Source organism: Fusarium subglutinans (genome assembly GCF_013396075.1).
Source record: "Fusarium subglutinans strain NRRL 66333 chromosome Unknown NRRL66333_c0000177, whole genome shotgun sequence".
Lineage (NCBI taxonomy): Eukaryota > Fungi > Ascomycota > Sordariomycetes > Hypocreales > Nectriaceae > Fusarium > Fusarium subglutinans.
This window is the reverse complement of record NW_023502240.1, coordinates 42,883-67,914: the sequence shown is the minus strand read 5'-3', so window position 1 is coordinate 67,914 and position 25,032 is coordinate 42,883. Positions and strand designations below refer to the sequence as shown.

Here is a 25,032-nt window from a genome sequence, read left to right as displayed (position 1 = left end):
TGCGTGAAGGCCCCGACTTCCTAATAACTCTAATAATCAGAATGAATGATATAGCATCTTGCCAAGACTTATTACTTGTATGCTTTTTCTTCAGTTGCGGTGCTGATGCTGGCATGGCGTGCGGTATTTGGTGCTTCCATAATGGAGATGATGGTGGGCTGCCCGGTGGGATGTCCGGAGCTGCACAGATGCGTGGGGTATTGTCAAAATAGCTCCCTTCACGACCTTGCTTCCCAAGCCCTATTTATTGGGGTATATTGGGTGGACTTCGCTTCTTGTAGAATAGTAGCTGATTGTAACAACGGTTAAAAAGCAGCTGACAAAATCATGTTCACCATAAAGAATATAAGGCAGAATGTAATATTTTTATATACTACTATATGATACTCAGCATATTCGCATGGACTATTTAGCTTCAAGAATGATACGCCTGTAGGTAGCAAGAGGCTGCTCTGTCGCATCGCGGAGAGCAAGAATTATATGCATTGTCTAAACAGAAAGTCAGCATTTGTTCGCTTCGTCTTGGAATATTGACTTACATCATTCAGACTCTTGGCAGTCTCCAGCTTGACGATACTTCCATCATCCTTGATACTTGTGATATTGACATTCGGGCTCTTAGGCGTCAAGATTGGCTTCATCTTAAGCGAAGGATCAAAGCCTTCCAAGCCTCGTCCGTAAGCGCCACCAGGTTCGCGGTAGTGGAACCAATCGTACTTGAGCTCATCGCCATCGGGATCCCAGCTGTTTGAAGCGTCGAGAACGACGCTACTACCAGGCTTATACTTGAGCCTCAACGGGGCAGTGCCGCAAGAGCCGTTGACTATAGCAACGGGCTGATGGTTGTTCTCGGAGTACTTGGAGTTGACGGTCCACTTCATACGAGCAGCAAAGTCGAACTGATAATCATGGCGCCATCGCCATATTGTTCCAAACTTGCTGGTGAATGCCTTCCCGTTGGCGCCGACGACGTAGTCACTTGTATCAGCATAAACACGCGACTGATTTGTGTGGTCAAGGAGGGTATATCGACCGCCCCAGCTGCCCCACTCGGGATGGTTCACATCGCCCAAACCATTCTGCACAAGAGGCAAAAATGCGGGTGTATCGCCCTCCATGATGAAAGACCAGTTAAGGTAGTGAGACCCCAGAGGACCGAGACGAATATTATTCTCGAGCCAGTCATTAGAGACAATGCTGGAATCTGGACCGCCGTGATCAAAGTTGCGGTACTCCTCGCCAGAGATTCCGTTCCATGCTGCAACAGTGTATTCACTGAAACCGTGCAGAGAGACAACGTAGAAGAGCTGTGGGTAGCGAAGACGGATCCAGATACCGGTATCGTCTTGATCAGAGATGGCGTAAACCCGAAGCTTCTCGACGAAATCATTAACAGCGTCTTCGCTTCTGGTGCGAGAAACGTGCTGAAGAGCCTCAGCCAAGATCGCAGATCCACCCCAAACAGAAACTGTAAGAGGATCGTCGACGCTCGCCTTATCAGCAGCTTTGACAAGCGCCTTCGCACCATCGCTCAAACTCATATTGAGGGATTTTCGTCCATAAACAGGATGGCCCTTATAAACTCTGTCAAGAAGATACTTGTACGAAGGATAAGGCGCGTGCCAAGGAACATTAGCGTTGAGGTTTTTCACAACCTTCTTGTAACCATCCAAAACACCCACGACAGACTTGTAGTCGATCTTATCAGGCATCCACGTCGAAGTCGTCACAGAAATGCCCTGGATGTCAATCTCATTGGCATAAGTCAGCAACCGGACCAGACTCATCTGATCGTCAGGCTCATTGCTAATATCCGTGAGCACAAACAATCTGCGCTTGTGCTCCGTGCGCGCAGTTGAGCATTGCTTGTCATGGCTTGGTGCAGCCTGCGCGAAGGGAAGCGCAGTGAAGAGGGCGAAAGCGCCGACGAGTTGGGAAAACATGTTGGGCATGGTGTAGTTCAACGCTGCTGAAGCATAGAGGTCCATTGTGAGGAAATTGTTGTCTTTATAGACTGCCGATCAGCGACAGGTGATAAATCATGACATTTAGAGCTTGTCCTCGGAGAGCAAAAAAATATGTACGACTTTAGAATAGGGTGTCAAAATAAACTTAGTGAAGAGTGCCCTAAATTTAGGCTAAGTTACCTAAATATTTTCATCACTTATGATTAAGATCCGAGGTTTTCTATCCTCCCCCCTGTCTTAGGTGCTTAGAATTGCTGAATGGGGTAACTTCGCTAAGACTGTGCGCTAGGGGCTTACTTGATTCTTCAAGTTTAAGCACCATCCCCGGACTAGACGTCATGAACAGGGTTTGACTCCACATTGGATGGACTGATTAAAGAACCGCTGATGTGGAACGTGAAGAGAAGAATGCGGGGGAGAGAACAGTCGACTGATAGATGGGGACGTGGAGGTGTTCAAAACTGCCTATTCTGGTCAGTTTTAACCGACGTATTCGATACTGATGCCGAAATTGGCTGCATGGAAGTAAAGTTCTTTACATTCTTTGTCCGCCCGCTCGCCAAGCTGAGACTGTTTCTTCAACGGAACATTGCCCGAGGTTGCTGCAATGACTATGGTCGAGTATCCCCGGTCAGTGGTCATAAGGAAAAAGGCCCGATAGAACGCACGTGGGCTTGTTGGAAAATCTGGGGTATTTCTCCACATTCGGCCAACCTTAGCCAGGGGCGATCTTTCCTTTGGCATCTTCGCCGACAGGGCCATCATTGTCGATATTGATACTCACTCGTGCACTCATGATTCTACTAGGCATAATTTTATCTTATAAAGCCCTAATTCCCTCTTGGCTCTCCTCCCATCGCGTCCCGATGTCGAGCTCAGGCAGATAGTCTTAAACACTTGCCTTCCATTCGATATTTTTCTTCACTTCCTTGTCCAAATATCCCAGTGTTTTTCCTAACTTCTCGCGGGAGAAGTCCCCTTGAGGGTACGTAATGATAGTATAGTACTTGACTAACTCGCGTGTTGTCATACAGTAGCGATCGTTACACCAGGTGATATTCTGAGTCTCAGGGTCCTCGAAGTGGCCGTAACTGCTTGGATCTAACTTCTTAATCCAGCGTGATGGCCTGGGATCCTCTCGACTAACCGGCAACTCAAAGAGGCAACTTGCGTCGACCATGTTCCTTTCTTGATCGTAGTAAACATTGAATCCACAATCGCAGATACACTCAAGCCGTGGCGGCTCTCCGGGCCATGCAAAGTCTTTGAATTGATCTGGTTGAAATAGGCGATCTGGAGTGGCCTGAAATGCTGGACAAAACGCTGACGAATATAGGGTATGTCGTTGTCTTGTTTTCGATATGCATTGTTGCATGAAGGAGCTGCTGGAGGTGGGACCATCTAGTGCTACGGTCCATCTAACCACCACAAAGTCAAATATAGGCGAGTCGTTGAGAAGGACATACTGGATCTTTGCGCCGGGGCATGGGCATGTCTCTTCTTTGCATTCGAGATCTACTGATTCTCCCCCAGCCCGCAAAGAACAAATATCTTCCAATGCGAGTTTCAGATGAGGACAAATACGCAAATATCCTTCATGTGCAATACAGGTTCTGGACGGCGATAGGCTCTGGCGAGATGACAGAGAAAAAAGTATTGCGGGGTGTTCGCATTTGCACGCCGCACAATACAGAGGATCCATCAACCCAGCAACGCGCTCAGCATATCCAGGAGCAGCTCTAGCTATCTGACAGGCTCTGCAATAGTGAAGAGAGGCAGAACCATCGTCACATGGCTGTGTACCGACATGAGAAACGGTATCGTCTTGTGAAACTAGTGTCTGACCCGAGAGTGATGTTTTATCGGAATGCAGCTCGTTTATGCTGCTTGTGGCATCTTGGGAAAAATTTGATTCTGATCTCGCGAGAAGCAACTCTTGATCCTCAGGTAAGGCGGAGGCATTGATGTTACTGCGACGGGACCATGGGGTGTGGCGACGCAAAAATGATGGTAACCAGTCCGTCATCTTTTGTAAGCGTGATGGTTAAGAGTTAAAAGAATGGATTTACTGGGCAAGGCATCGTGGGGTTATTTATGTGCTACTTGCAGTCGAGACTTGTGGCTGAGAGCTTAAATCAGCGGGCAGAACTTAGTAAAAGACTGTACTGCATGTGTTCCTCGACTGTTTAAGTTCTGTGGGCTGATGTACCCTAAAGCTTAATCTTATAGACGGCAGTCATCCATGTGGTCATTATGTGTGTTAACAACCTTAAATTTTACCTCACGTCGAGCAATCAGCTGCATAGTCGCAATAGAGACAGGCTTGGACAATGCTATTATTATTGCCTAGCTAGATCGATACACACCCATACACTCCTGAGTTTACCAGATATATATTTGTGCTATAGAACCGTAGCGGGTTTAATGATGCATGGGTAGTTACCAAGAAGACTTGTCTCTCTACAGCCTAGCCATAGAAAGGATAGGTCTTTGGAATAGCACCGCACCACCGTCTAGTACTATGAACCTCCATAATAGTTATCCCAAGCCAGCTCAATACAGGAGTAAATCGGAGCCAAATACTCACACTTGCGGTAGCCTGCTATATATTATCTGTAAGAAGGTTAGGGCGTATGCTTGTATCAGTAAGCTTCTACAGTTCTTTAATGAACCCAACCTCGATTACTTTGTCGGCATCGATATCAATATCAGCAAGCTTAGTTCGAGAGTTTTCTCGAAACCAAAGAAAGATCCACAGCAGCCAGGACCGGAGATAAGCCTTGGGAGATCGGACACTTGGCCAGCCAATTTTGATCGTCTCTTTACCAAGGATGTACACAGCAGGAGACTTCCGTGAGGATTGCACCAGGTCTAGCTCGGCATCTGTTGTATTGTTGCGTCGACCTCTTGCGATTGAAAGCACAATCTGTTGAACAATATCCTGAGCGAGACCCGGATACAAAATGCTGTCTGTGTAGCCATGGCGTAGTGTAACAGCATAACACGAATCGATTTCGGAGACGTGCCTTATGACATATCGATCGGTCATTGTAACTGTAGGTACCGGGAGGGGACGCATGTTGAAGAGAACAACGACTGCTGGTCGTGCGGCGAACTTGATGACGAACTGGAAGAAAGAAGGAGGAAGGGAGTTGGCGATGCCAGACTTGTCAAAGAATATCCCCAGGCCTGGAACAGTAGAAATAGGCGTTCCATCAAATGTAGACGACAGAGCCACAGTGCCTTTTGTCGCAGTGGTAGGAAGCAAGAGCGCTTGGGGCGAAAGCTGATCATGAGATTCTGCTTGCCACTGACACTCTTTTCCGAAACGCCACAGGGTAAAGAGGTAGGAGAGTATGAAGGCTAGAAGAAGGGTGAACCAGGCGCCGTCTGGAACCTTTTCGTAGACTGCCGATAGAAACGCAGCATCCAAACTGGCAAAGACCAGCCAGAGTGGCACGACTATGTACGCTGGAAGCCTCCAAACGAGAATTGCGACAAGGGAGACCATGCACGTCGTGACTGCATGAACTTATCTGGAATTTGCATCGCTGCTGGAGTATCAACTTACTAAAAGTGACTGTGATAACGCAGACACCATATGCGTTGCCTAGGGAGGTAGTCTATAGTGTTATAAGTAGTTGCTCAAGCCGCAAAATCAATGAAAGCGTACATTGTTGTATACTGCTGTAATGATAACCGTACCAGTCATGAGTAGCCAATTGCCCATTGGCATGTAGACTTGCTCGTGAAAGGTTTGACTAGTATGAATAACTTTAACCCGAGGAAAGTATGAGAGCCTCATTATCTGAGTGAGAAGTTGAAAGGTTGAAGTTATCATAGCTTGAGAAGCGACGATGGCTGCAAGAATCGCGATCACCAAGAAAATACAGACTTCCTGGAGGCACCGTATTGAAGAAGGGGTTCGTGAAAGCTTGTTTCGTCTCGTCGTGAGATATATACGCGGCTTGTCCTACATATGCGATGAGAAGACAGGGATAAGCCAAGCACATCCACGATAGTTGCACCGCACGTTTGCTGAACGCTCCCAGGTCCGCGAACAAGGCCTCGACGCCTGTAAAAGCCAAGAGCAGACCTCCGAGGGATTTCCAGCCCTCGTGGCCGTTGCGCACAAGATATGAGAAGGCAAAGTGTGGACTGAATGCCTTGAGGACGGTGTAATCGTGGACGGCGAGATTATAAATACCAGCGTAAAGGTTAAATGGCAACCAGATGACGACAACCGGTGCGAACATGGTACCGATCTTTGATGTGCCAAATGGCTGGATGAGAAAGAGTATAACAAGTATACCATATGAGATACCGACGATGGCAGAGGTTCCCAGGTCAGGATTGATAACCTTGATTCCTTGGATAGCTCCTAGGACAGACTGCGCCGGTGTCAGCACACCATCAGCCATGACCATAGAGACACCCAAGACGCCGATAAATTGCAAGAAGAATTGAATCGTTCTAGACTTCTCAAGAAGTCCACGAAGACTCTTGCCGCCAGCCTTGAGATCGCCAGTTTCGAACCTCTGCAATCGAATACCCGGCACATCCCTGGGATCTCGTCTCGAAATATCCGTATATCTCGCCAAGAGACTGTAAAGAGCAAATGTCCCTCCCTGTTCATTATCGTCGGCACTGAGAACAATGAAGCAGTACTTGGCGGTTACGATAAGGGTCAGAGACCATATAATAATCGAGAGGGCGCCGACGAGGTCTTGCCATGAAGGCTGAGACGAGAAGGTGGATGAGTAGACGTAAAGAGGCGAGGTACCAATGTCACCGTAGATGACGCCTGTAGCTTGGAAACTGAGCCACAGAAGTACCACTCCCCTATAAGTCTATTGCGATCAAAATCAGCGGCGTCTCGACCCTGGTGTAATCAGAGTTACTTGCTTGCTTGCGAGGGCCTTGCAGATCATTTCCTGCAATGGCCCGGGCTTTTTCTTCATCGTCGTCAATGCCGACGAATACATCTCCGGCATAAACATCAGCCTCAGTTTGAGCCATTTTAGGATTGACAAGGCGGAAAAATTTAGAAGATCGAAGAGGTGTTGCAGTAGTCTTGGGTCCAAGTTTCATGCAATATTCCTTGCTAACTATGCTCTGTAATATAGAAGACGAAAGGTGCTTTGGATTTTCTCGGCTTGTACCAACTGCCGTCTTGATAAGAACGTAATGGTTAGCAGAAACACTTTTCACAGTTTTCAGCCTATCGCCAAGGTGGTATCATCACCGGGATCCGGCAGCACCTCGATCCCACGTCTGCATGAGAAGAAGCGCCCGCAACAGGGTTCTTGACGGGCGCATCGATGACTCACGATATCCCAGGGCCATGTTGACAAGACATTTGATTTGAGTAAGTCAAATAGCATGCATTCTCAATTTTTCCTGATATTTCATTATTGCCAAGCGGCTTTCTTAGTAGCTGAATGCTTGGCTTCTCATTTGAGCTGACCCTTGGCTCTTTAGCGAGGTAGATTACTCCATAGAAGATGCGGGATTTTCTCTGGCAGGCCAATTAAGGATAAGGATAAAATGACCCCTGATCCGTTCTGTGCCCTTTGCTTGCGGCTCTGAATAGCCCCGGATGGCTCTTCTGGCCGTGCAGAGTCGAAGTGTATGAGGGAATATTTATCCCACCAAGCCTTTATAGATGGCCCCTTATCTTATCCCAATATCTAGGCCCTCCACGCTATCCCACTACCCAACACAAGCAGCTCCCTCATCGCCTTGATTTTCCTGCTGTCTCGGGTATGATTCTAACGCCAAATCTAATTGCCAGAGAAAGCAATGGCGAGCATCATAAACCTTCGGTCATTTTCATTATTCTAGGCATTGTCGCATTTGGCCTTGTACTAATCGCACCCTTCATCTTATGCAAAAGGGGATGTCACAGGCCAGAGCGCTATCAACTTGATGTCCCAGTGCCACAGAGTGCAGGGAAAATATGCCTCACTCCGCACGCCTTGAGCTTGATGCCGATTGATTGGTATCGAGAGACAGCAGCGGTTGAAGTTGATGCTTCGAAGCAAATTGGCAATTGCGCGGCACAAGCGAGCGCGCCAAGCTGTCTCATCTGCCTTAATGAGTTTAAGCAAGATACCCAGACTCGTTCTCTACCATGTGGCCATCGCTTCCATCCCAGATGTATTGACCCATGGCTTCTGGAGCGATCTATAACGTGCCCAGTTTGGTATGCTCTAGCTATAACTGATTATTTACCAGCCGGAACTAATTGCTGTAGTCGTGCAAACGTTGCAGAGGCTCTTCTCTACACACCTGCATTCCATCTACCAGCGGCACCTCGTCGAATGCTAAGCCGTAGACCAATAGTTAAGTTCACACTTCTCACCGGATTTTTTTGCAACCTAACAGAACACTAGGCTATCTCGGAGCTTCTTCCTATCGCAAGAATTCCAACTATTCAGTCTCACGGCCCAGGTACTGCCGTTCTTGCTCGGCAATTTCCACCTCAGGAACCACCGCTGCCGGCGACCCTGGAGGCTTCGTGCCAGGTTGGCCCCTCAGGCCGTTAGGACATGGAACAAAAGGGTTTGGGTTAGTGATGCTTCATAATTTGCAGCCGGCAAAGCAGGGAGTTCATTCACTCATATTTGTTCAAATATGCAACTGTTCTTCGAGTCCGACTTTGCATAACTATAACCTTCCCATTCTATCGAGTCACTCCTGATCGTCCCACGGATCTCAACCATTAATGAAATGCAACACTGCGGGAAAGTCAGCGCACTCCGCACGCTCTCACCGAGTCAGAGCGCTAGACTTGGTTCTTGTTCACTCCTTCTGTCGTCGATTATGCTTGAAAAGAGTCTCGGTCAATTAACTTTACAATTACTAGGCAGTTGAAAAGTGTTATGTCTAGCTATAGAAGTAGTAATTACTTTTGCAATTAAGCTTTAAGTTACAAATATTACTTAATAATAAACATGTAACTTAGAAAGGTATTTAAAATAGATATACTGTCGTTCTTTTATTAGATTAACTATAATAGGTAGTACATATTACCTTCCAAAAGCTGAAGTTAATTTGGGATTTTCCAGTGTCTTGGCTTGATATGTCTTGTTGAGACGTTATAGGCTTTAGGTATCTATCAATCAGTGGGAACAATCCTTCTGCCTGCAGAATTATTCTAGAAATGAGTCACAGCACACTACATCTTTAACTCTGGAGTTTGAGAATAAATGTTTACTGGGGCCCTTGCAAACCCCTTTTCTTCTTTAAAAATTGTCGCAAATCAAAGGTGCACTCAGCCATGTCCATCCATTTTCTCTCCTTAGAGCTGCAGCCAATCTGAACGCCCCTTATCTACAACCTCGACTCGGTTTCCGAAGCAGAGATTGCCACGATGGATCCTTTCGATAAATTACCCACAGAATTGCGCCTCAGCATCCTTATTCACACTCGCTCCAAACGGACTGTTTCCTCTCTCACTCGAGCCTCTCCTGCGATGCTTCGGCAATATCACACACATGAAAGATACATCGCCCGAAGCTTGATCGCCGCTGACTTTGACGACGAGATGGTTCAGGATGCCATGGCAATCCTATTCATTCAGAACTCCTGCACATCTTCCTTGCGTAAGCACATCCTGGATTGGTCAAAACATCGGCTGCCAAACCCCCTCAAAGATCACAATAATCAGCGGTTCAGTCAGCTATTCGATCAGCTGAACACGCTACACAGTCGACTCCTGTTCTTCATCGAGGATTATGTCACTAAGGCTACTTCATCCTATCCTCCGAGGGATTATCTTTGTCTTCCACAGACACCAGAGTCAAAGCTGCCAACGACCGAAGGACATCTCATGTTTAATGGGCAGAAAATAACGGCCAGATTCAATGTATCTAACCTCAAAGACACAGAGACACATAGGTTCTTGAAGGCATTCTTACTCTATGAGCTGAATTGCAAGGTCAAGACCTCTTTGGCCGCGATCCGGCCCAGGCTCCCTCAGCGAGAACTTGACACCGCCGAACATGAGGCTATCAAGTGTGTCAATACCTACGTCTGCTCTCTTTACTGCGCCATGTTTGCCCAATGCGGCAATGCATGGCTCCCAGATGCTTCTACTTCGCTTCAAACTGGGCTACTGTTTCCAGATACTTTCTATATCAACCCCGAGATGTATGCCTCTGATATGGGACAGCTCGAACGAGTTAGAGCGGGCTATGATATAAAGAATGAAAACAAGGTCGAAAGTAGCTTTGCTCGATTTGGACTTGGTCCCCTAATGGAGTTTCTCAGTCATGACATGTCCGATGTACGCGACAAGCAAGCCTTGAAAGAGCGTCTTAGAACCTGGTATATACAGAATTACGAGTACTCTTACAAACCTGGCATACTTTATTCCACGGAAAGGATCACTAGCCGCGCGTCGCCAATCTACAGCCAGCTTTCCTCTGAGGTCGACACAGAGCTCCAACTCAACATCTTTCGTCAACGAGCCTGGGCGTTCTTCGATGATCGCCGGTTGTACCCCAAGGGCAGTACCGGAAGGCCAAATTTTCCAACACAGAGCTTTCTTGATAAACAGCCTAGTAAGCAGGCTTGGGTTGAAGGTTGGTTTGACAATCCAAGCCAAGCCAGAGCTTTACGGCGCTCACAACGTTGGCATGATGAGTTGTGTGCTGGCTCAGATTCTGAGGATGCAGCAAGGATCCAATGGCTATCTCATTGAGTTAGTTTTGGTAAGTAGTAGCTGATGAGTGGGTTCTCTGGAGCACACCGTCTGGTGTTATAAGTTGTATTCGAAAAATATCATGCTTAAGGTCACCGGCGTCAGCTTTGCCAGCACTTCTAACAAATACTCTTGTCCTGTATTTTAGCAACCCAAATTTGAATTATGGCGAGCAACCAGCTACATAGTCTCAATAGACATGCATGGTATAATTCTATAGTCAGCCAACATTATCCAAGCCAATCTCGATTTTAACAGCTTCTCCAGAGGGTACAGATCATTGTTGACACTCACTCCACGAAGCCACAACAGACATGAAGCTGGTAGGAGTGTATGAAATGATAGTCGTTGTTATCAATTTTATTATTGAATCCAGATTATAATACAGCTCTCCGTTATCCTGAATCCTCGTAGTCGTCAATTCCAGAACTCCTGTGGGGGATCAAATGCGCTTTATCTCATGGATGCAGATAACGAACAAAGAGACTGACTTGGAGCAAAATAATTCGTTGCAGAATCTCACACTCACGACTTAATAACTATCTCTCTGATGCTCAGTTCCTTGGTAGTCTTTGTGATGGACCTCCAGCAGAAGTTCCGTCACTATCAGAAGTTGGTGAATCAATAAAGTGCTTAGTGCTGGCTAATTGAATGAAGAGAACTAAGAAGCATTCTCTCATATGCAGCTCTTATTGAGGTACAGTACTCTTTGTTGCAGCTGCATGATATGCCACTCTGACACAACTCATAACAAAGGGCCTTTTACAAGCCTATGAAAAATGATCAGTCACTCTCTTCGCCAAGAACTGAAGGATTCACGTTACGCCCATGAACCAAGGTCATGATGGACATTCACCTTTTCTTAAGATAACTACAAATGCGCTCTTATGGCAACCTTTTCCAGGCTAATTCATCTTGAACCTTTTGTCACTCATCACTGTTGTTCTATCATAGGTTTTCGAACTCCACTCTGTGATACCAACCCATCTTCATTCTATTTCTACATCACTGTCTCTCTCAGCTTGAGAGATATGGCAAACGCTCAGAATGCTGGCCTTTCTGGCACCCCACCTGACCCAAATATCCGGTTTTTCGTCTACTTGGACGAGTCCAACTTCCGAATCAGTGGTGAGGCTGAGAACAAGAAGCGCCGTGGACTTCATCCCAAAGCCCCTTTGAGCTGGCATTACGATATCCGCGTGCTCAAGGGTATCATCCGCAAACACTCCGCGATGAACGTGGACAAGAAGTTAAAGTTCATGGTTTATGGATCTAATATCGAGCATGGCCTTGTTCATCAAGATTTGGAGCTTCATACTTCAAAGGTCATAACTTTCGCTAGACCAGAAAATCGAAGAGAAACAAGTCGATACTTCCCTTGTCAGCGACATGTCAGCACAGGCAGTCAGTTCTAAAAATGACAAACAGTCTGCTGTGTTCGCCATTATTTCTGGTGACAGCGACATGAGACCTGCAGTCAGACTTGCTTCTCAATACGGGCATACTGTGCACGTCTGGGCTTGGGAAGACTCGTTGTCAGGTGTATACCGAGAACTTGAGCGACAAGGCCTCATCAGCCTCCATCTTCTTGACGGGTTCCTGGATGATCTTACTATGCGCAACACTGATATCCCTGTAGGGAATGCGTCTATCCCTCGTAATGGCATCGTACTTCCCAATCACTGGAAGAGCTCTCTTAAGATTCTCGATGGAATGAGCCACGAGCTAACTCAAGGCAAATTCGTGTCGGTAAAGAGATCAAATGATGGGAGAAATTACTGCACCGATGTTGCTTTTTTGCTTCATAACGGCCTTCCGAATCAGGATGTCTTATTTCGATGTGTGCTGAAGAACCTCCAAGATCAAGGACTGCATGCCATGAGCTTCGTGGAGTATTTCTATGGCTCAACCCAGCTCGAGGTTCTTGGCCCTTGATCGCCTTTCGTCAGTGGGTGATGTTCCGGAGTCTGAGTTCTTTTTTGAGTTGAGCTTTCCGAGGCTCGGGCGAGGTTTGGAGGCCGCTGGGTCGTGGTAGCTTGGATTTGGAGAAATGATACATTTGGAGGTCACTTCGTGTTTGGGTTTTATTAACAGGTCTAAATCTACGTTTCGGCTTGGTTTGCTTAGGCTTTTATGTTAGGGTTGCGACAGATAGACTGCAGAATGGGAGTGTCTGAACGAATGGGAATAAATTATCCTTGCGGCGTGCAGTATCTGTGAATTCGGAAAGATATGCAAATGAAATGCTAGCACCTTTAAATAAATTACCACGTGGAGTTCTGTCTCTATTATTGTAAAAGTCGGGTATCCTCGTCCAAAACACCAAACAGACTCCCTATCTCCTTTCCAATCATCCGCAGTTCGTCTGCAACCTGCCCTGTGACAAGAGCATACGCATAAAGGAGTGCATAGTCCTTCTCTTCCACGAGCAGTTCATGTGAATCACTGCTCTCACCACCCTCGTTGATTAATCTCCTCGGGTGTTCCTTTCTGAACTCGAAGATCTTGCTCAGCAAGTTCTCGCGTGCTGATACAATGCTTGGTGTAGCGTCGGCGAACGGATACTCCAGCATCGTTGAGCTGGCAACGACCTGGAAAGCTTGGCAAATGTGATCGCACAAAATAGCGCGCTCACGAGCTGTATATTCGAGCAATGCCCTCTCACCTTCTGTAAGATGGCCCTTTCGACATGCAACGAGACTCATGTTGTAGAAGCCATCGAGGATACGCATAGTGCTTTTCAGAACACGGCCGTAGACTTCCATGGGGAACGGGCCCCGTAGCTCGAACTCTGAAGCTGCAGCAAGCCTCAGGCTATCCAGGTTTGCGGCATACCTTTGTAAAGCAGCTTGCTCGCCTGACTTGAGATAGCTTTGGGATCCTTCACTGCGGAACAGTACTGTGAGAGGGCCTCGCTTCCAGATAAGACCCATCTGCAGATGGAGCACAGAAAGACTCTCCTTGAACTTCCGGCGGGCAGAAATGGGCCATATAAGTCGGCAAACCACCAGGCCCCAGATAATGCCTGCTGTAACAGCGATAGCGCGACGCTTTGCAATCTCCATGATGTCAGGTTGGCTGAACTGCCCATCTTCAGTCGTATCATTCCCATCTGCTTTCCTCTTCACTCTGTACGCGTACAATGTAGAAACATTGTAAGCAAGAAGACTAATCCTCCCCAAAGAAGCCTTGCCATGCTGAATAACAAGGTAAAAGTTTATGAAACTCGTCAGCCAGCCAAGAGGAATTAGAGCCAAGGCGTACCCATGGCTTATCTTCCAGTTGATCACGGAGAACAAAGCACCAAATAGTGTGCCGATGAAACGAGCAAGGCTGACAGTGTTGGCAGCTCCGACTGTGAAACTGCACACGATTATGAAGGACAGAAGACCCCATTCGCCGCGCCACTCGGTGTACAGCTCTCTCGTCTCCTCGAGGAAGGCTAGCATCGCCCATAGGGCGGCTCCTATCCCAACTTTGAGACCGAACTGAACTGCTTGAAGTTAGCGAATGGGTGGTTGGAGATAAAGGGCTAAGAGAGGTAAGAAAACTCAGGACCTTGATCCTAAAAAGCAGGCTAACTTGGCATAAGTTTAGGATATCTTTGCCAGATTTAGGACACCTTTTGTTGGGTTTATTTTGATCACTTATATCAAGGCCTGATGTTTTCCTGCTCTCTGGAAAGGGAAACTTACTATCATCTCGTGCCATTTTCTTAAACAGCGCAGAGAGGTTTCTCCAGAACCAAGCCAGTATCTTGTTCAGATCAGGCGCATTATACCAGGTTCTTAAATCTACCGGCGCAGGAACAGCAGCTGAGCCATCAGGTACACTAACAGACCTCTGTCTCGTCCGCATCAACGTATCAGCCTCCACAGACTCAAACAGTCTGATCGCTTTATTCCGATCTTCTTCAGCACCGGCCTTCCACCAGAGCAGCCATCTCCAACTTCGACTCTTGCGTATAATCACATACTCAAGATCATCCAGAACATCGAGGTACTGAAGAACGTCTTCGCCGAAAGATTGAAGGCTGAAGGTGAAGTGGCCACAAGCAGCAGCGACTTCTTCGAGACTAGCGCGTGTTGATTCGTGTGATGAAGCCATCTGCTCTATTCGGTCGTAGAGACCTTGCAAGGCATCTGATCTCGCGGTATCGAATGTGCTCAACGAGTCCATCAAGTTGCGCCGTAGATCTTCGTCAACGTTGATTTCGTAGCTGGGCGGCTGTCCGAACTGAGGCTCATGAAGAATTCTGCAGAGATTCTGGCGTACGCCTGTCATGGACATTGTGATCGATTCGTTAAACTGCTCAAACAGCTGGCGCGCCGTATTCGGTGAAGCCGTTCCCGACACTTTTGGGCTGAGCGGCTTGTGATGCTTGAGCTGTTCAAGCTGAGTGTTGGTCGCATTCCTCAAACCACCCAGCGCCTGTGCCAACGTCTCCATAGACCTTGCAACAGTCCTCTCATGCTCGTAAATCTCTTCGTGTCCAAGAAAATAATGCTCAAACTTGGCTTCTCTCATATCCTTCATCATCTGAGCATACGACTTTGCATAATGTGTGGATGCCGCCGTGAACCCATCCGATACAAGCCCCTCTTCAGACCCGCTGAGGAAACTGTTGGTGATCATGTATAGCATATCTCCCAGCGGTATCGAGACGCGATTCATCGTTTCTCGCAGTGACGTGCGGGCGCTCGTTCGCCAGAGCAGTAGGTTCACCGCCGTGGTAGTCGTGATGCCCATAACCAGCATCTTGAACACCTGGAGTACCTTCTCATTAGAGAATACGTTCGACATTACGTGACTTTCTTTGGTTACGACTCCGATTATCGCGAGAGCGGCAAGGGTGCTGCCGACGTTGACGAGCGGGTTCAACATTCTTTGTTTCACCCATCCCATAAACCCAAACCCACCACCGATAAAGACCACAACAACTAAAACATGTGATAGCGTCACCAAATGCATGGTTGACCCAAAAAACACAGACGTAACCATTGAAAGCAGCGAAACCGTCTCCGCGTAAGCAACCGCCACAACAGCAATGAGAATAGCCTCAATCATCGACCCCACCGACCTCGCAGGGTGAAAATACACCGTAATAGTAGCAACGACATGTTTACCCTCTGGTTTGCCCAGAAAATTCGCTAGAAACGGTACAAAAGTCGCAAGGCTGGCGATGGTGTAGGCAACAGTGCACTTTAGCACGCCACGGCCATTCGGCGTGTTGAGCCAGAGTTGAGTGCGCGCCAACGAGTCGGAGATGCCATTTCGGATGGTCTCGCTTAGAGGTGGCATGTCGTGAGGCGGTGACTATGGGTTTGTCATGATGTTGGTGGTGGTGTTGATGACGATAAAAGTATGATGCCGTAGTTTCCGGACTGAGTGGTCAGATTGGGTCATGTGATTGGTCAGATGGTGAGATTTGGGTGGTTGGTTGGTTGGTTGAAAACGTCAGACTCGTTTTAGCTTTGACGTCCACTCACTCACCTTTAGGGACTTGGCCTTATACCAGTATCATTGCTCAGAAATAAGGTAAAGCTCAGACTGCAGAATGAGTGCGTCAACTTTACAGCCATTACAAAATGCCACCAGACAGCTTTGGACGATATTTGCTGAATTTAGCTAAACCGCACTAAACTTGGAGTAGTTCTTAAAAGAGGTTTCCATAGCCCAGACCAGACGATGTGTCTGCAAAATCTTAAACTAAAAAAGCGTTTGTTTTCCCCAGAACCTACTCTCTGAAAAGTTATTTCGGGTGCTCTTTTATAAAAGTCAATCAATAAGGCTCCCACTCAGAATGAAGAGAATCCGTATTGTCTTCCAAATCTCTCACCCAGATGTTATAAACTTTCATAATGAATTGGTCAAGCTTCCTATTTCGAAACTCAAGATGATGAGGAACAGATATATAGAGACCAGCTGCGAGGTCGATTTTTGGACTTGAACATACAACCCATTTTATTCTCGTCGCAGCATATCACTCACAAAAATGGTCCGTCACGACGACACCGACTCGTTGGGTCGGGAAAAGAGCCCTTCACTCACCTTTGAGACTGCTTTCCCATATGTTGATCTTTCTTTAGAAGACGACATTGCGGATGCCAATAGGCCCTCACTCATTATTCCCTCCCCCGACAGGCCCTCTTCCTTTAGGTCCTTATCCATTAGGTCCTCATCCATTGGGCCCTTGTCTCACCTATCAAGGCCATTCCCCATAAACCACGAGTCAGACTGGCGTGCAAAGCTCTGCGTCTTTGGCTCATTCCTCTTTCTCTTTTGCTCCGCTGGTACGTCTCACATTACCCATTTTGCATCAATAAACATCTGATGGAATTGTCTCAACATGAGTCGTTCATCATACGTTCTCTCACTCCCTGCTCCCTTTCAGATTTGGCTAACACCAAACCCCAGGTTTTAGCGGCTCTCTCGGCACAATCCAATCATATTTCAAGACCTGCCAACTCAAAAACTATACCAACAGCGAAATCGGCTGGATCCTCGGTACATATCTATTCCTCGCTTGCATCCCCAGTTTCCTCTACGGCACCCTGCTCGACCGCTACGGCCCTCGACTCCTAAGTGCAGTCGGAGGTATCTTCTCAACAGCCACTTTTCTTATAATGGGGCAGTGCAAAACATATTGGCAGTTCATGCTATGCTTCGGTGTCTTTGGCAGTATCGGCGCCGGCATCAACTGCACTGTTGCTATTGGAGTAGTGGGAAAGTTATTCGCTCGTAAGCAGGGCTTGGCTATGGGCATCGCTGTGACGGGAGCTTCCCTTGGCGCTACCATCTTTCCACTTGTTCTTCAGTCAACGTTTGACAATCTTGGTTGGGTTTGGTCCATGAGGATCGTGGCCATAGTCATTGCCTCCTCGACGAGTATAGGATTCCTCTGTTTTCTGCCCTTCGACCGACTCGTCGTATTGACCGATAACTTTGACTCATTTGGAAATATAGGTTCGGCATTTGATCTCTCGGCATGGAAGAACTCCGGCTTCATTTTCGTGTCTTGCAGCCTCTTCCTGATGGAGTTTGTCAACTCTGGCGTATTCGGTCTGCTCCCAGCTTTATCAGTTGCCACTGGTATGACTGCACAGGACGGATTCAGCCTTCTTTCGGTCATAGGCGGGATCTCATGCCTCAGCCGCTTAACCATAGGCCTTTTAAGTCATTATATCGGAGGGGTCAACACAATGGTCGGCACAATGGTGGTAATGACCATTCTGATGCCCCTCGCCTTCGCCAATTGCACTACAGGCGGCGGACCGAGCGGACCAGTATTTCTTTACACATTCGCAGCATTTTGGGGTTTCCTCTCGGGATCTTTCTACACAGTGGCTCCAATGTGCATCGCCAGAACATGCGATCCAAAGGAATTTGCACGGTATTATGGTATGTATCTCATCAACTGCTCTTGGGAATATGACTAACAATGGCTCAGGTTCTGCCAACTTGCTTGTAGGAGTATCGTTGCTGATCGGTAACCCTTTGAGCGGCGTTGTATTGGAGAAAGCGGGCGCACAGACTCTGGCATACCTCTATCTCGGCATTATCCTTTTTGCAATGGTGTCCATTGTGGTAGCCCGTGGACTTATTCTGGGGACTTTCACCACTTTGGGTGTAAGGGTCTAGGAGGATGTCTGTTATAGACTCGCAATTCTGTGAAATGGACAAAATGCAATGAAGGGGGGATGAATGGGAAAGCATTTATTTGTATATGGCGCAATTGGTTATGCATTGTGGTATAATATCCAAGTTCTTGGTTTTTGGCAGTTGAGATTTGTGGTTGAGAGTTGATGTTTACCAGTTAGATCTTATTTTGCACATTATTTATGAATCGGAAAACAATTAACGTTGAATAACGTTTCGTAACAGAAAGGCATCAAGGCAGCCTTGGTATCTCGATGCAATACAACCCTCTAGGGAAGGAAAGCAGACTGAGGGTCTTGATCTCAAATGACAAAAAGACGAAGGTCACTTAGCATAAATTTTAGTATATATTTTGCTGAATTTATTTTAACACTGTATGTCAAGGTCTGGTGTTTTCTTTCTTGCTCTCCGAGGACCCATTGACGATCCGAAGTCGGTCGTCGGATCGACTTCACGCCGGCTCGTAGGTCATAGCGCACAGCATGTCGTTCAGCTCGGCATCTAGACCAGTAAGACCGTTGCATGTTATCTAATCGATCTGATCTCTCTCCAGCATCGCGCATTAGATCCAAGCCATCAAACTCTTGGTGGCGTGTTTGCGGTATCAATTCCGCTAATACGAGCTCAGAGTCCTTCGCTTTGCTTCCATTCAAATGAGATGAGATGTTGCATTACAATGTTTAAGCAGAAGTAATGTTACAATTAATTCACATCCTTGTTCACATAAAACATAGCGGACGCTTCTCACAAAAACACCAACGGATGTCCGGATGTCAAGGTTAATTTTGACAAGGTACAAAGTTTACGAGGCTAGCGCTCTAGGCCGGAATGCATCGTTGTGCTGACTGCCGACCTTGATGGGGTCTGTGCTGTCACTGCCTGTCAGCTGAGGTGATGCCGGGCCTTCCATGACAATGAATATTTATAAGACTAGATGCTGCTGTCAATATAGTTACGCCCAGATTGTAGTGCTCAAGTCCAAGTAAACATGGATAAGCAGCCTCAAAAGGTGGCTGTCATCGGCCTCGGTGGGTATTTCGAGTACCTCACCTCAATTGAGGACGGCACTGACACAACCCAGGCATCGCCGGCCTTGTCGCTGTCAAAAATATGCTCGAAGTCGGTTTCAACGTAACTGGATTCGAGCGCAGTAAGTATGTCGGAGGTCTTTGGCATTACACCGAGCAAGACAAGACATCAGTCTTACCGAGTAAGCACACAACATAAAGCAGTACACGATGTGTCGCTGACATATCTGAGGTACCATCATCAACATTTCCAAGGAAAGAGTATAGTACTTACTTGATCTCGTTCACTTCATGTCTCGCCAAAATTGCTGACTGCTGTAGGCTGCCTTTACAGACTTCCCATACCCAGACTCCACACCAAGCCATTGCCCGTCCGCCAAAGTGGAAGAGTACATTGAGTCCTACGTGGACCACTTCAACTTTCGCCATAAGCTTCGCTTGGGCGTATCAGTGGAAAAGATACGACGCGATGACGAGGGTAATCGCTGGGTTGTAGACATCCAGGGCTCTGAGCCTGAATATTTCGACAAGGTCGTCATGGCGACGGGCGGAAACAATCGTCCTCATATTCCCAACGTTGACGGCATGGAACAATTTGAAGGCGAGGTTCTGCATTCGCGCGCCTTCAAACGGTGTGTCACTACGACCCTTATTGATCCGCAGGTTGACTGACGATGATGGCAGGCCTGAACTCTTCAAGGGCAAGCGAGTGGTTGTTGTCGGCGTCTCCAACACGGGCGCAGACACAGCCGCAGCTCTTTGTGGCCATGCGGAAAAAGTATGGCTATCTCGTAGTCACGGTGCTATAGTGGTGAGTTGCCCATAGTCAATTCCAAGTCGCGTTGCTCATTGTCGCAGATCCCACGAAAGCGCGATGGCATCCCATTCGATCACACCCTTACGGCGCGCACAATGGCGTTTATGGGAATGTTCGAGAGTAATTTTCCCCGTCTGTACGAAATCATCTTCAACGCCATCTGCAAGAAAATGCAGGACAACGCGTTCAAGATGAGGCCCGAATGGGGTCTTTCTCCTGCAGATTCCGTCCTGCACACTCTGCCTGTCATATCGGATAACCTCATCCCTCTACTCGAGTCGGGCAACATCACCTGCATTCCAAAGATAAAGCGCGTCACGGGGTGCAGAGAGATTGAGCTCACGGACGGAACGCGTCTAAATGTTGACACGATCATCTGGTGCACTGGATACAAGGCAGACTTCGGCCTCCTAGACCCGAGCGTTGATCCCGCGCGCAACACAACGCCAAAATGGGCAGAAGCAACCGGATCTCGTGGAAAACCGCTTCCACGACTTTATCAGAACGTGTTGTCGCTCGATTACCCAGATTCGCTGGCCTTCATGGGCAATGTCCTCGTCGCAACAAGCGCATTCCCCATCAGCGATCTCTGCACCATGGCAATCGCACAGATCTGGAAAGGAAACTCTCCCCTCCCCTCAATTGCCGAGATGAACCGCGCCACGGACAGACAGCACGAGTTGATCTGCAAGCTCGCCAACGAGGGCAGCGTGTCACCTGGGTGGTTACGACAGGCTGAGTGGCTTGCGTGGGCTGACAAGGCAGCTGGGTCGCAGGTGTACGAGCATCTCGGATGGGGATTGAAAGGATGGAGACTATGGTGGAGTGATCGCGCTTTGTATAGGATGTTGATGGATGGGGTCTTTACGCCGTTTGTGTGGAGGGTTTTTGATGGGGAGGGTAAGAGGATGAAGTGGGATGGGGCGAGGGAGGCGATTGAGAAGGTTAATGCTGAGTTGGCGGCTGCAAAGGCGAGGAACAAGAATAAGAAGAGTCAGTAAATGAACATGGCTAGGTAGAGATGAGCGGGTTGTAGTAGAAGCTTGACGAATATGGTGGAGCGAAGCCAAGAGGCTAAGATCTGACGAGATAATTTAAGCATAATAACCATGGAGATCGCTCAATGTCCGTTCTGACTGGGCGCTGAATGGTTCCGTTTCTGCTGCATTTGTCATGCCCACCTCTTTGTTACACCGTCTTGGCGAGAAGTTGTGGATGTCCAACAGACAAGCTGTTGGTCGGGGTTTGAAGATAATCGTCCTCGTTAAACCGACTATTGGTGCATCTCACTCAGATATGGAATGAGTTAAGCCGAAAAACGTTATATCAACGTTATGCCCAACGTAAGATACGCATATCATCCTGCAAGTCTTACTCTGCATGATGCGACCGAGGGTGAAGAGGGAGTATAAATGGCAGAGTAAGCCATGATCAATTGAGCATCTCAATCACTACAATTCTAGCGTACACGAACATCAATCTTTATCAAGGTCTTAATACATTCCCCAGACATGTCACAACTCAAGAATTACACTTACGAAGGCGTCGGCGAGTTTCTCACAAACTTCCTCAACTACGCGCAAGCTGTCCGTGTCGGTGATCAACTCCAGCTCAGTGGTCAAGGTACATCACCACGCCCCTCCAATCTCTCACCCACAAATACTGACAAATAACTCCAGGCGGCTGTTTTATTAAAGATGGGGACCTGGTCTTCGCAGAAACTCAACTTGAGCAAATTGACTTGGCCTTCGAAAATGTGGACAAGGCGCTGAAGGCATCTGGTGGAAAGGGCTGGGAGCAGGTCTTCAGAGTGAACTCGTACCACACGGAAATCACGCCTGAAGTTGGACAGAGAATGGCGGAGAATTACAAAAAGTGGATGCCTAATCACAAAGTCATTTGGACACAGATTGGAGTGAGGCAACTTGGTGTTCCGACCATGTACTGTGAGATTGAAGTGTCAGCTTATGACCCTGAGGGGACAAAGAAAGAATGAGCTTCATAAATGGACAAACACAGACCAAGATATATAGACTGAATGAGAAAACAAATCCACCAAGCTACACCATAGCGACGGACCACTAATTAATTTATATCAATCACTGATCAACGACAGCACAACCTTTTCCTGCCTTCGACTATTTGCATGCTTCTCTAGGGTAGCACAAAAACCAGTGACGCAGCATGCTGACTAACAATTCCGAGATCGCCTCTGCCTCATTTAGGTTTAGTGCGGGTCAACCTTTCGCGCAAGAAGGATCTTTTTTCCTTCGCGACATCATCGTTTCATTCACCGCACAAAGAATATCTGCATCCCCAACCACACAAAATGCCTCCGCGCAACAACAGGCCGCGCAACTCGCGTCCAAGAAATGACCGTCCTCTCCGTCCCGAAGCCGACAGCTATCGACCCGGCGACAGGTACGACCTGCCTCCCCGACCGCCGCCCCGCGATAATTATGACCACGCCGATTCATACCGCCCGCGCGTGCCGCAGGGCGACTTTACCTTTCGTGTAGACAAGCCGGCTGGCATGCCTGATTTCCCGACCGATTATCGTGGACCATCCGATAGAAGAGGGCCGCGTCGCGATGGTGGTCGCGGTGGCCGAGGTCGGGGCAGAGGAGGAAGGAAGTGGCAACCCCCGCCTCATCCGTCCGAACGCGCTTTGGTATCTGGAGCAACTGCGAATATGCCCGAGGAGCGACTTGGTGAAGAAGGCGCTGCCAAATACCGTGATGTCGAGGAGCTATCAGATGACGATGAGCTCGAAATGGACATTTCTTCATCCTCCGAAACAGAAGGACCTTCCAAGAAACGTGCCAGAACAGGAGACGATGAATCTGGCGATGCTGCACCTAAGTGGTCAAATCCCGATCCCTACACCGCCCTCCCATGCCCCGACGAGAGCACCCGTAAGAAACGGGATATGGTCAAGCTGATCCGAAAAGCGCGCGTGGAAGACCAGTCGGATAAATTAGCTGCTTCAACCGAAGCCGAGGACTTTATCTCGTTTGACCTGACAGAAGATGAAGAGAGCAGTGAAGAAGAAGAGGAAGCACCGCCGCCTCCCCCGCGTGAACCACCACCGCCACCGCCTCCGAACGCGCCCTCTGGACCGAAAGCTGAGACTGCGCGTTTGCCCGAGAAGCCGCGGGCGCCTGCTAATGGGACTTTGGATACGGCTCGAAGAAATGACCCGCTTGGATCCCGCAAGCGAACTGCTGATGATGAGATCAAGCCTCCCGATTATGGACAGTTGAAGAAGGCGACGACGAAACCTTCGAAGGGTGCGCTTTTGCCCAGTTGGCAGCCGAAGACAACGGAGGACCCATGCCCTTGGGACACTGTCGATCACTCTGCTACCATGAACATGCCTTTCCGGTAAGTGCAGCATCCTTTCTACCGCCCACCAGTCGCATTGCTGGCCAAGCTTCCCCCTCGCTCCTGTACTCGGACTAACGTTTGCAGATTACACAAGGAGATCATCGACTTCTACGAATACGTCAGACCCCGCGATTTCGAACAGCGAATTCGTGACAACCTCGTCGAGAACCTTCGAAAAGCGATGCGACGCGACGGAAGGAACTTCGCGAGCGCCTCGATCCACCCCTTCGGTTCCTTCATGTCAGGCCTCTACCTCCCCACTGCAGACATGGATCTGGTCGTGTGCTCCGCAAGCTTCATGCGAGGCGGTCCCCCGACATACCTGTCAGCAAAGAGCTGGCTGTACAAGTTCCAGAAATTCCTCACCAGCCAACACGTAGCCGACCAACACTCCATCGAGGTTATTGCCCACGCTAGAGTTCCGCTGGTCAAATTCGTTGACAAGCAGACTGGCCTCAAGGTCGATGTGTCGTTTGAGAACTTGGGCGGTGTCAACGCTGTCGACACTTTTCTTGAGTGGAAGGCCCAATATCCTGCTATGCCTATCTTGGTGACTGTGATCAAACATTTCCTGCTCATGCGTGGTCTGAATGAACCTGTAAATGGAGGAATTGGTGGTTTCACAGTGATTTGCTTGGTTGTTAGCATGCTGCAGCTTATGCCACAGGTACAGAGTCGAAACCTCATTCCGGAGCATCATCTCGGCGAGATGCTTCTCGAGTTCTTCCACCTCTACGGGCGCGAGTTCCGCCACGATACCAACGCCATCTCCCTGACCAGACCGATTGGGTACATCCGAAAGGTATGTCTTGCCACACTTCTCTACCGTTACTTTTCTTGCTAACACTCTCAGTCCGAGGTCCGAAGCCTCACGTACAAGAACTACGACCGCCTTTCCATCATCGACCCTAACAACTCGGGCAACGACATCTCCGGCGGCTCATCCAACACCATAGCGATCCTCGACCGCTTCAAAGAGGCGTTCAAACTCTTGCGCGAAAGAATGGACGATATTGCCCGTGATCCCAACAAGGGCAATATTCTCGAAGTGATTCTCAGAGGCGACTACTCCTCCTTCAGAATGCAGCGTGATTTCCTCCGCCACGTACACGAGAAGCATATCGGACCTTGTTCTTCCTGATCCCACTTTTCCTGGACACGATCAAAAAGCCCATATTGATACCCCCAATCGGTTGTGCATATTATTTGATGCCGGAGTTTTTTGTGTCTTTTTGCTGGTTATGGACATTTAGACGGGGGAGGTTTTACCTGGCTTTGGAAGACGTCATGATCTTCGCATTTCTTTCTTGTTGTTATTCACCTTGCATTGTGTATAGTAACGCCGTGATGAAGGGGGATTGTTGTTTTTGGGACTGGCGCAGATTACATTTCCATTGAAAGGCGCTCACGCATCGGCCTAGTGGCCTAGAATTGGACGACGAATTTATTCACCACGATCCGAACTTG

At 48.2% G+C, this 25,032-nt stretch overlaps 7 protein-coding genes across 7 annotated transcripts; 4 read left to right on the top strand and 3 right to left on the bottom strand.

Moving 5' to 3' along the window:
- Window positions 1–405: 405 nt before the first annotated feature.
- Window positions 406–1,988, bottom strand: FSUBG_10315 (uncharacterized protein; the record flags this gene model as incomplete). Its single annotated transcript, XM_036674881.1, has 2 exons — window positions 406–489; window positions 540–1,988. The coding sequence occupies 2 exons, from the start codon at window positions 1,986–1,988 to the stop codon at window positions 406–408; spliced, it is 1,533 nt and encodes a 510-aa protein (XP_036534207.1).
- Window positions 1,989–4,620: 2,632 nt separating this feature from the next.
- Window positions 4,621–6,986, bottom strand: FSUBG_10314 (potassium uptake; the record flags this gene model as incomplete). Its single annotated transcript, XM_036674880.1, has 5 exons — window positions 4,621–5,489; window positions 5,539–5,590; window positions 5,641–5,708; window positions 5,749–6,777; window positions 6,869–6,986. The coding sequence occupies 5 exons, from the start codon at window positions 6,984–6,986 to the stop codon at window positions 4,621–4,623; spliced, it is 2,136 nt and encodes a 711-aa protein (XP_036534206.1).
- A 2,356-nt stretch (window positions 6,987–9,342) lies between these two features.
- Window positions 9,343–10,674, top strand: FSUBG_10313 (uncharacterized protein; the record flags this gene model as incomplete). Its single annotated transcript, XM_036674879.1, has 1 exon — window positions 9,343–10,674. One exon carries the CDS (start codon window positions 9,343–9,345, stop codon window positions 10,672–10,674), a length of 1,332 nt encoding a protein of 443 aa, XP_036534205.1.
- Window positions 10,675–11,705: 1,031 nt separating this feature from the next.
- Window positions 11,706–12,609, top strand: FSUBG_10312 (uncharacterized protein; the record flags this gene model as incomplete). The annotated part of the gene is made up of 2 exons (XM_036674878.1): window positions 11,706–11,999; window positions 12,103–12,609. The coding sequence occupies 2 exons, from the start codon at window positions 11,706–11,708 to the stop codon at window positions 12,607–12,609; spliced, it is 801 nt and encodes a 266-aa protein (XP_036534204.1).
- Window positions 12,610–12,962: 353 nt separating this feature from the next.
- Window positions 12,963–15,975, bottom strand: FSUBG_10311 (BRE4-like protein; the record flags this gene model as incomplete). Its single annotated transcript, XM_036674877.1, has 2 exons — window positions 12,963–14,167; window positions 14,370–15,975. 2 exons carry the CDS (start codon window positions 15,973–15,975, stop codon window positions 12,963–12,965), a joined length of 2,811 nt encoding a protein of 936 aa, XP_036534203.1.
- Window positions 15,976–16,669: 694 nt separating this feature from the next.
- FSUBG_10310 (flavin depend monooxygenase) lies at window positions 16,670–22,174 on the top strand (the record flags this gene model as incomplete). Its single annotated transcript, XM_036674876.1, has 11 exons — window positions 16,670–16,833; window positions 16,885–16,967; window positions 17,092–18,075; window positions 18,125–18,303; window positions 19,286–19,361; window positions 19,415–19,483; window positions 19,696–19,993; window positions 20,046–20,172; window positions 20,220–21,171; window positions 21,688–21,801; window positions 21,858–22,174. 11 exons carry the CDS (start codon window positions 16,670–16,672, stop codon window positions 22,172–22,174), a joined length of 3,363 nt encoding a protein of 1,120 aa, XP_036534202.1.
- Window positions 22,175–22,507: 333 nt separating this feature from the next.
- Window positions 22,508–24,706, top strand: FSUBG_10309 (DNA polymerase sigma subunit; the record flags this gene model as incomplete). The annotated part of the gene is made up of 3 exons (XM_036674874.1): window positions 22,508–23,562; window positions 23,650–24,367; window positions 24,419–24,706. The coding sequence occupies 3 exons, from the start codon at window positions 22,508–22,510 to the stop codon at window positions 24,704–24,706; spliced, it is 2,061 nt and encodes a 686-aa protein (XP_036534201.1).
- Between the last annotated feature and the right edge of the window lie 326 nt (window positions 24,707–25,032).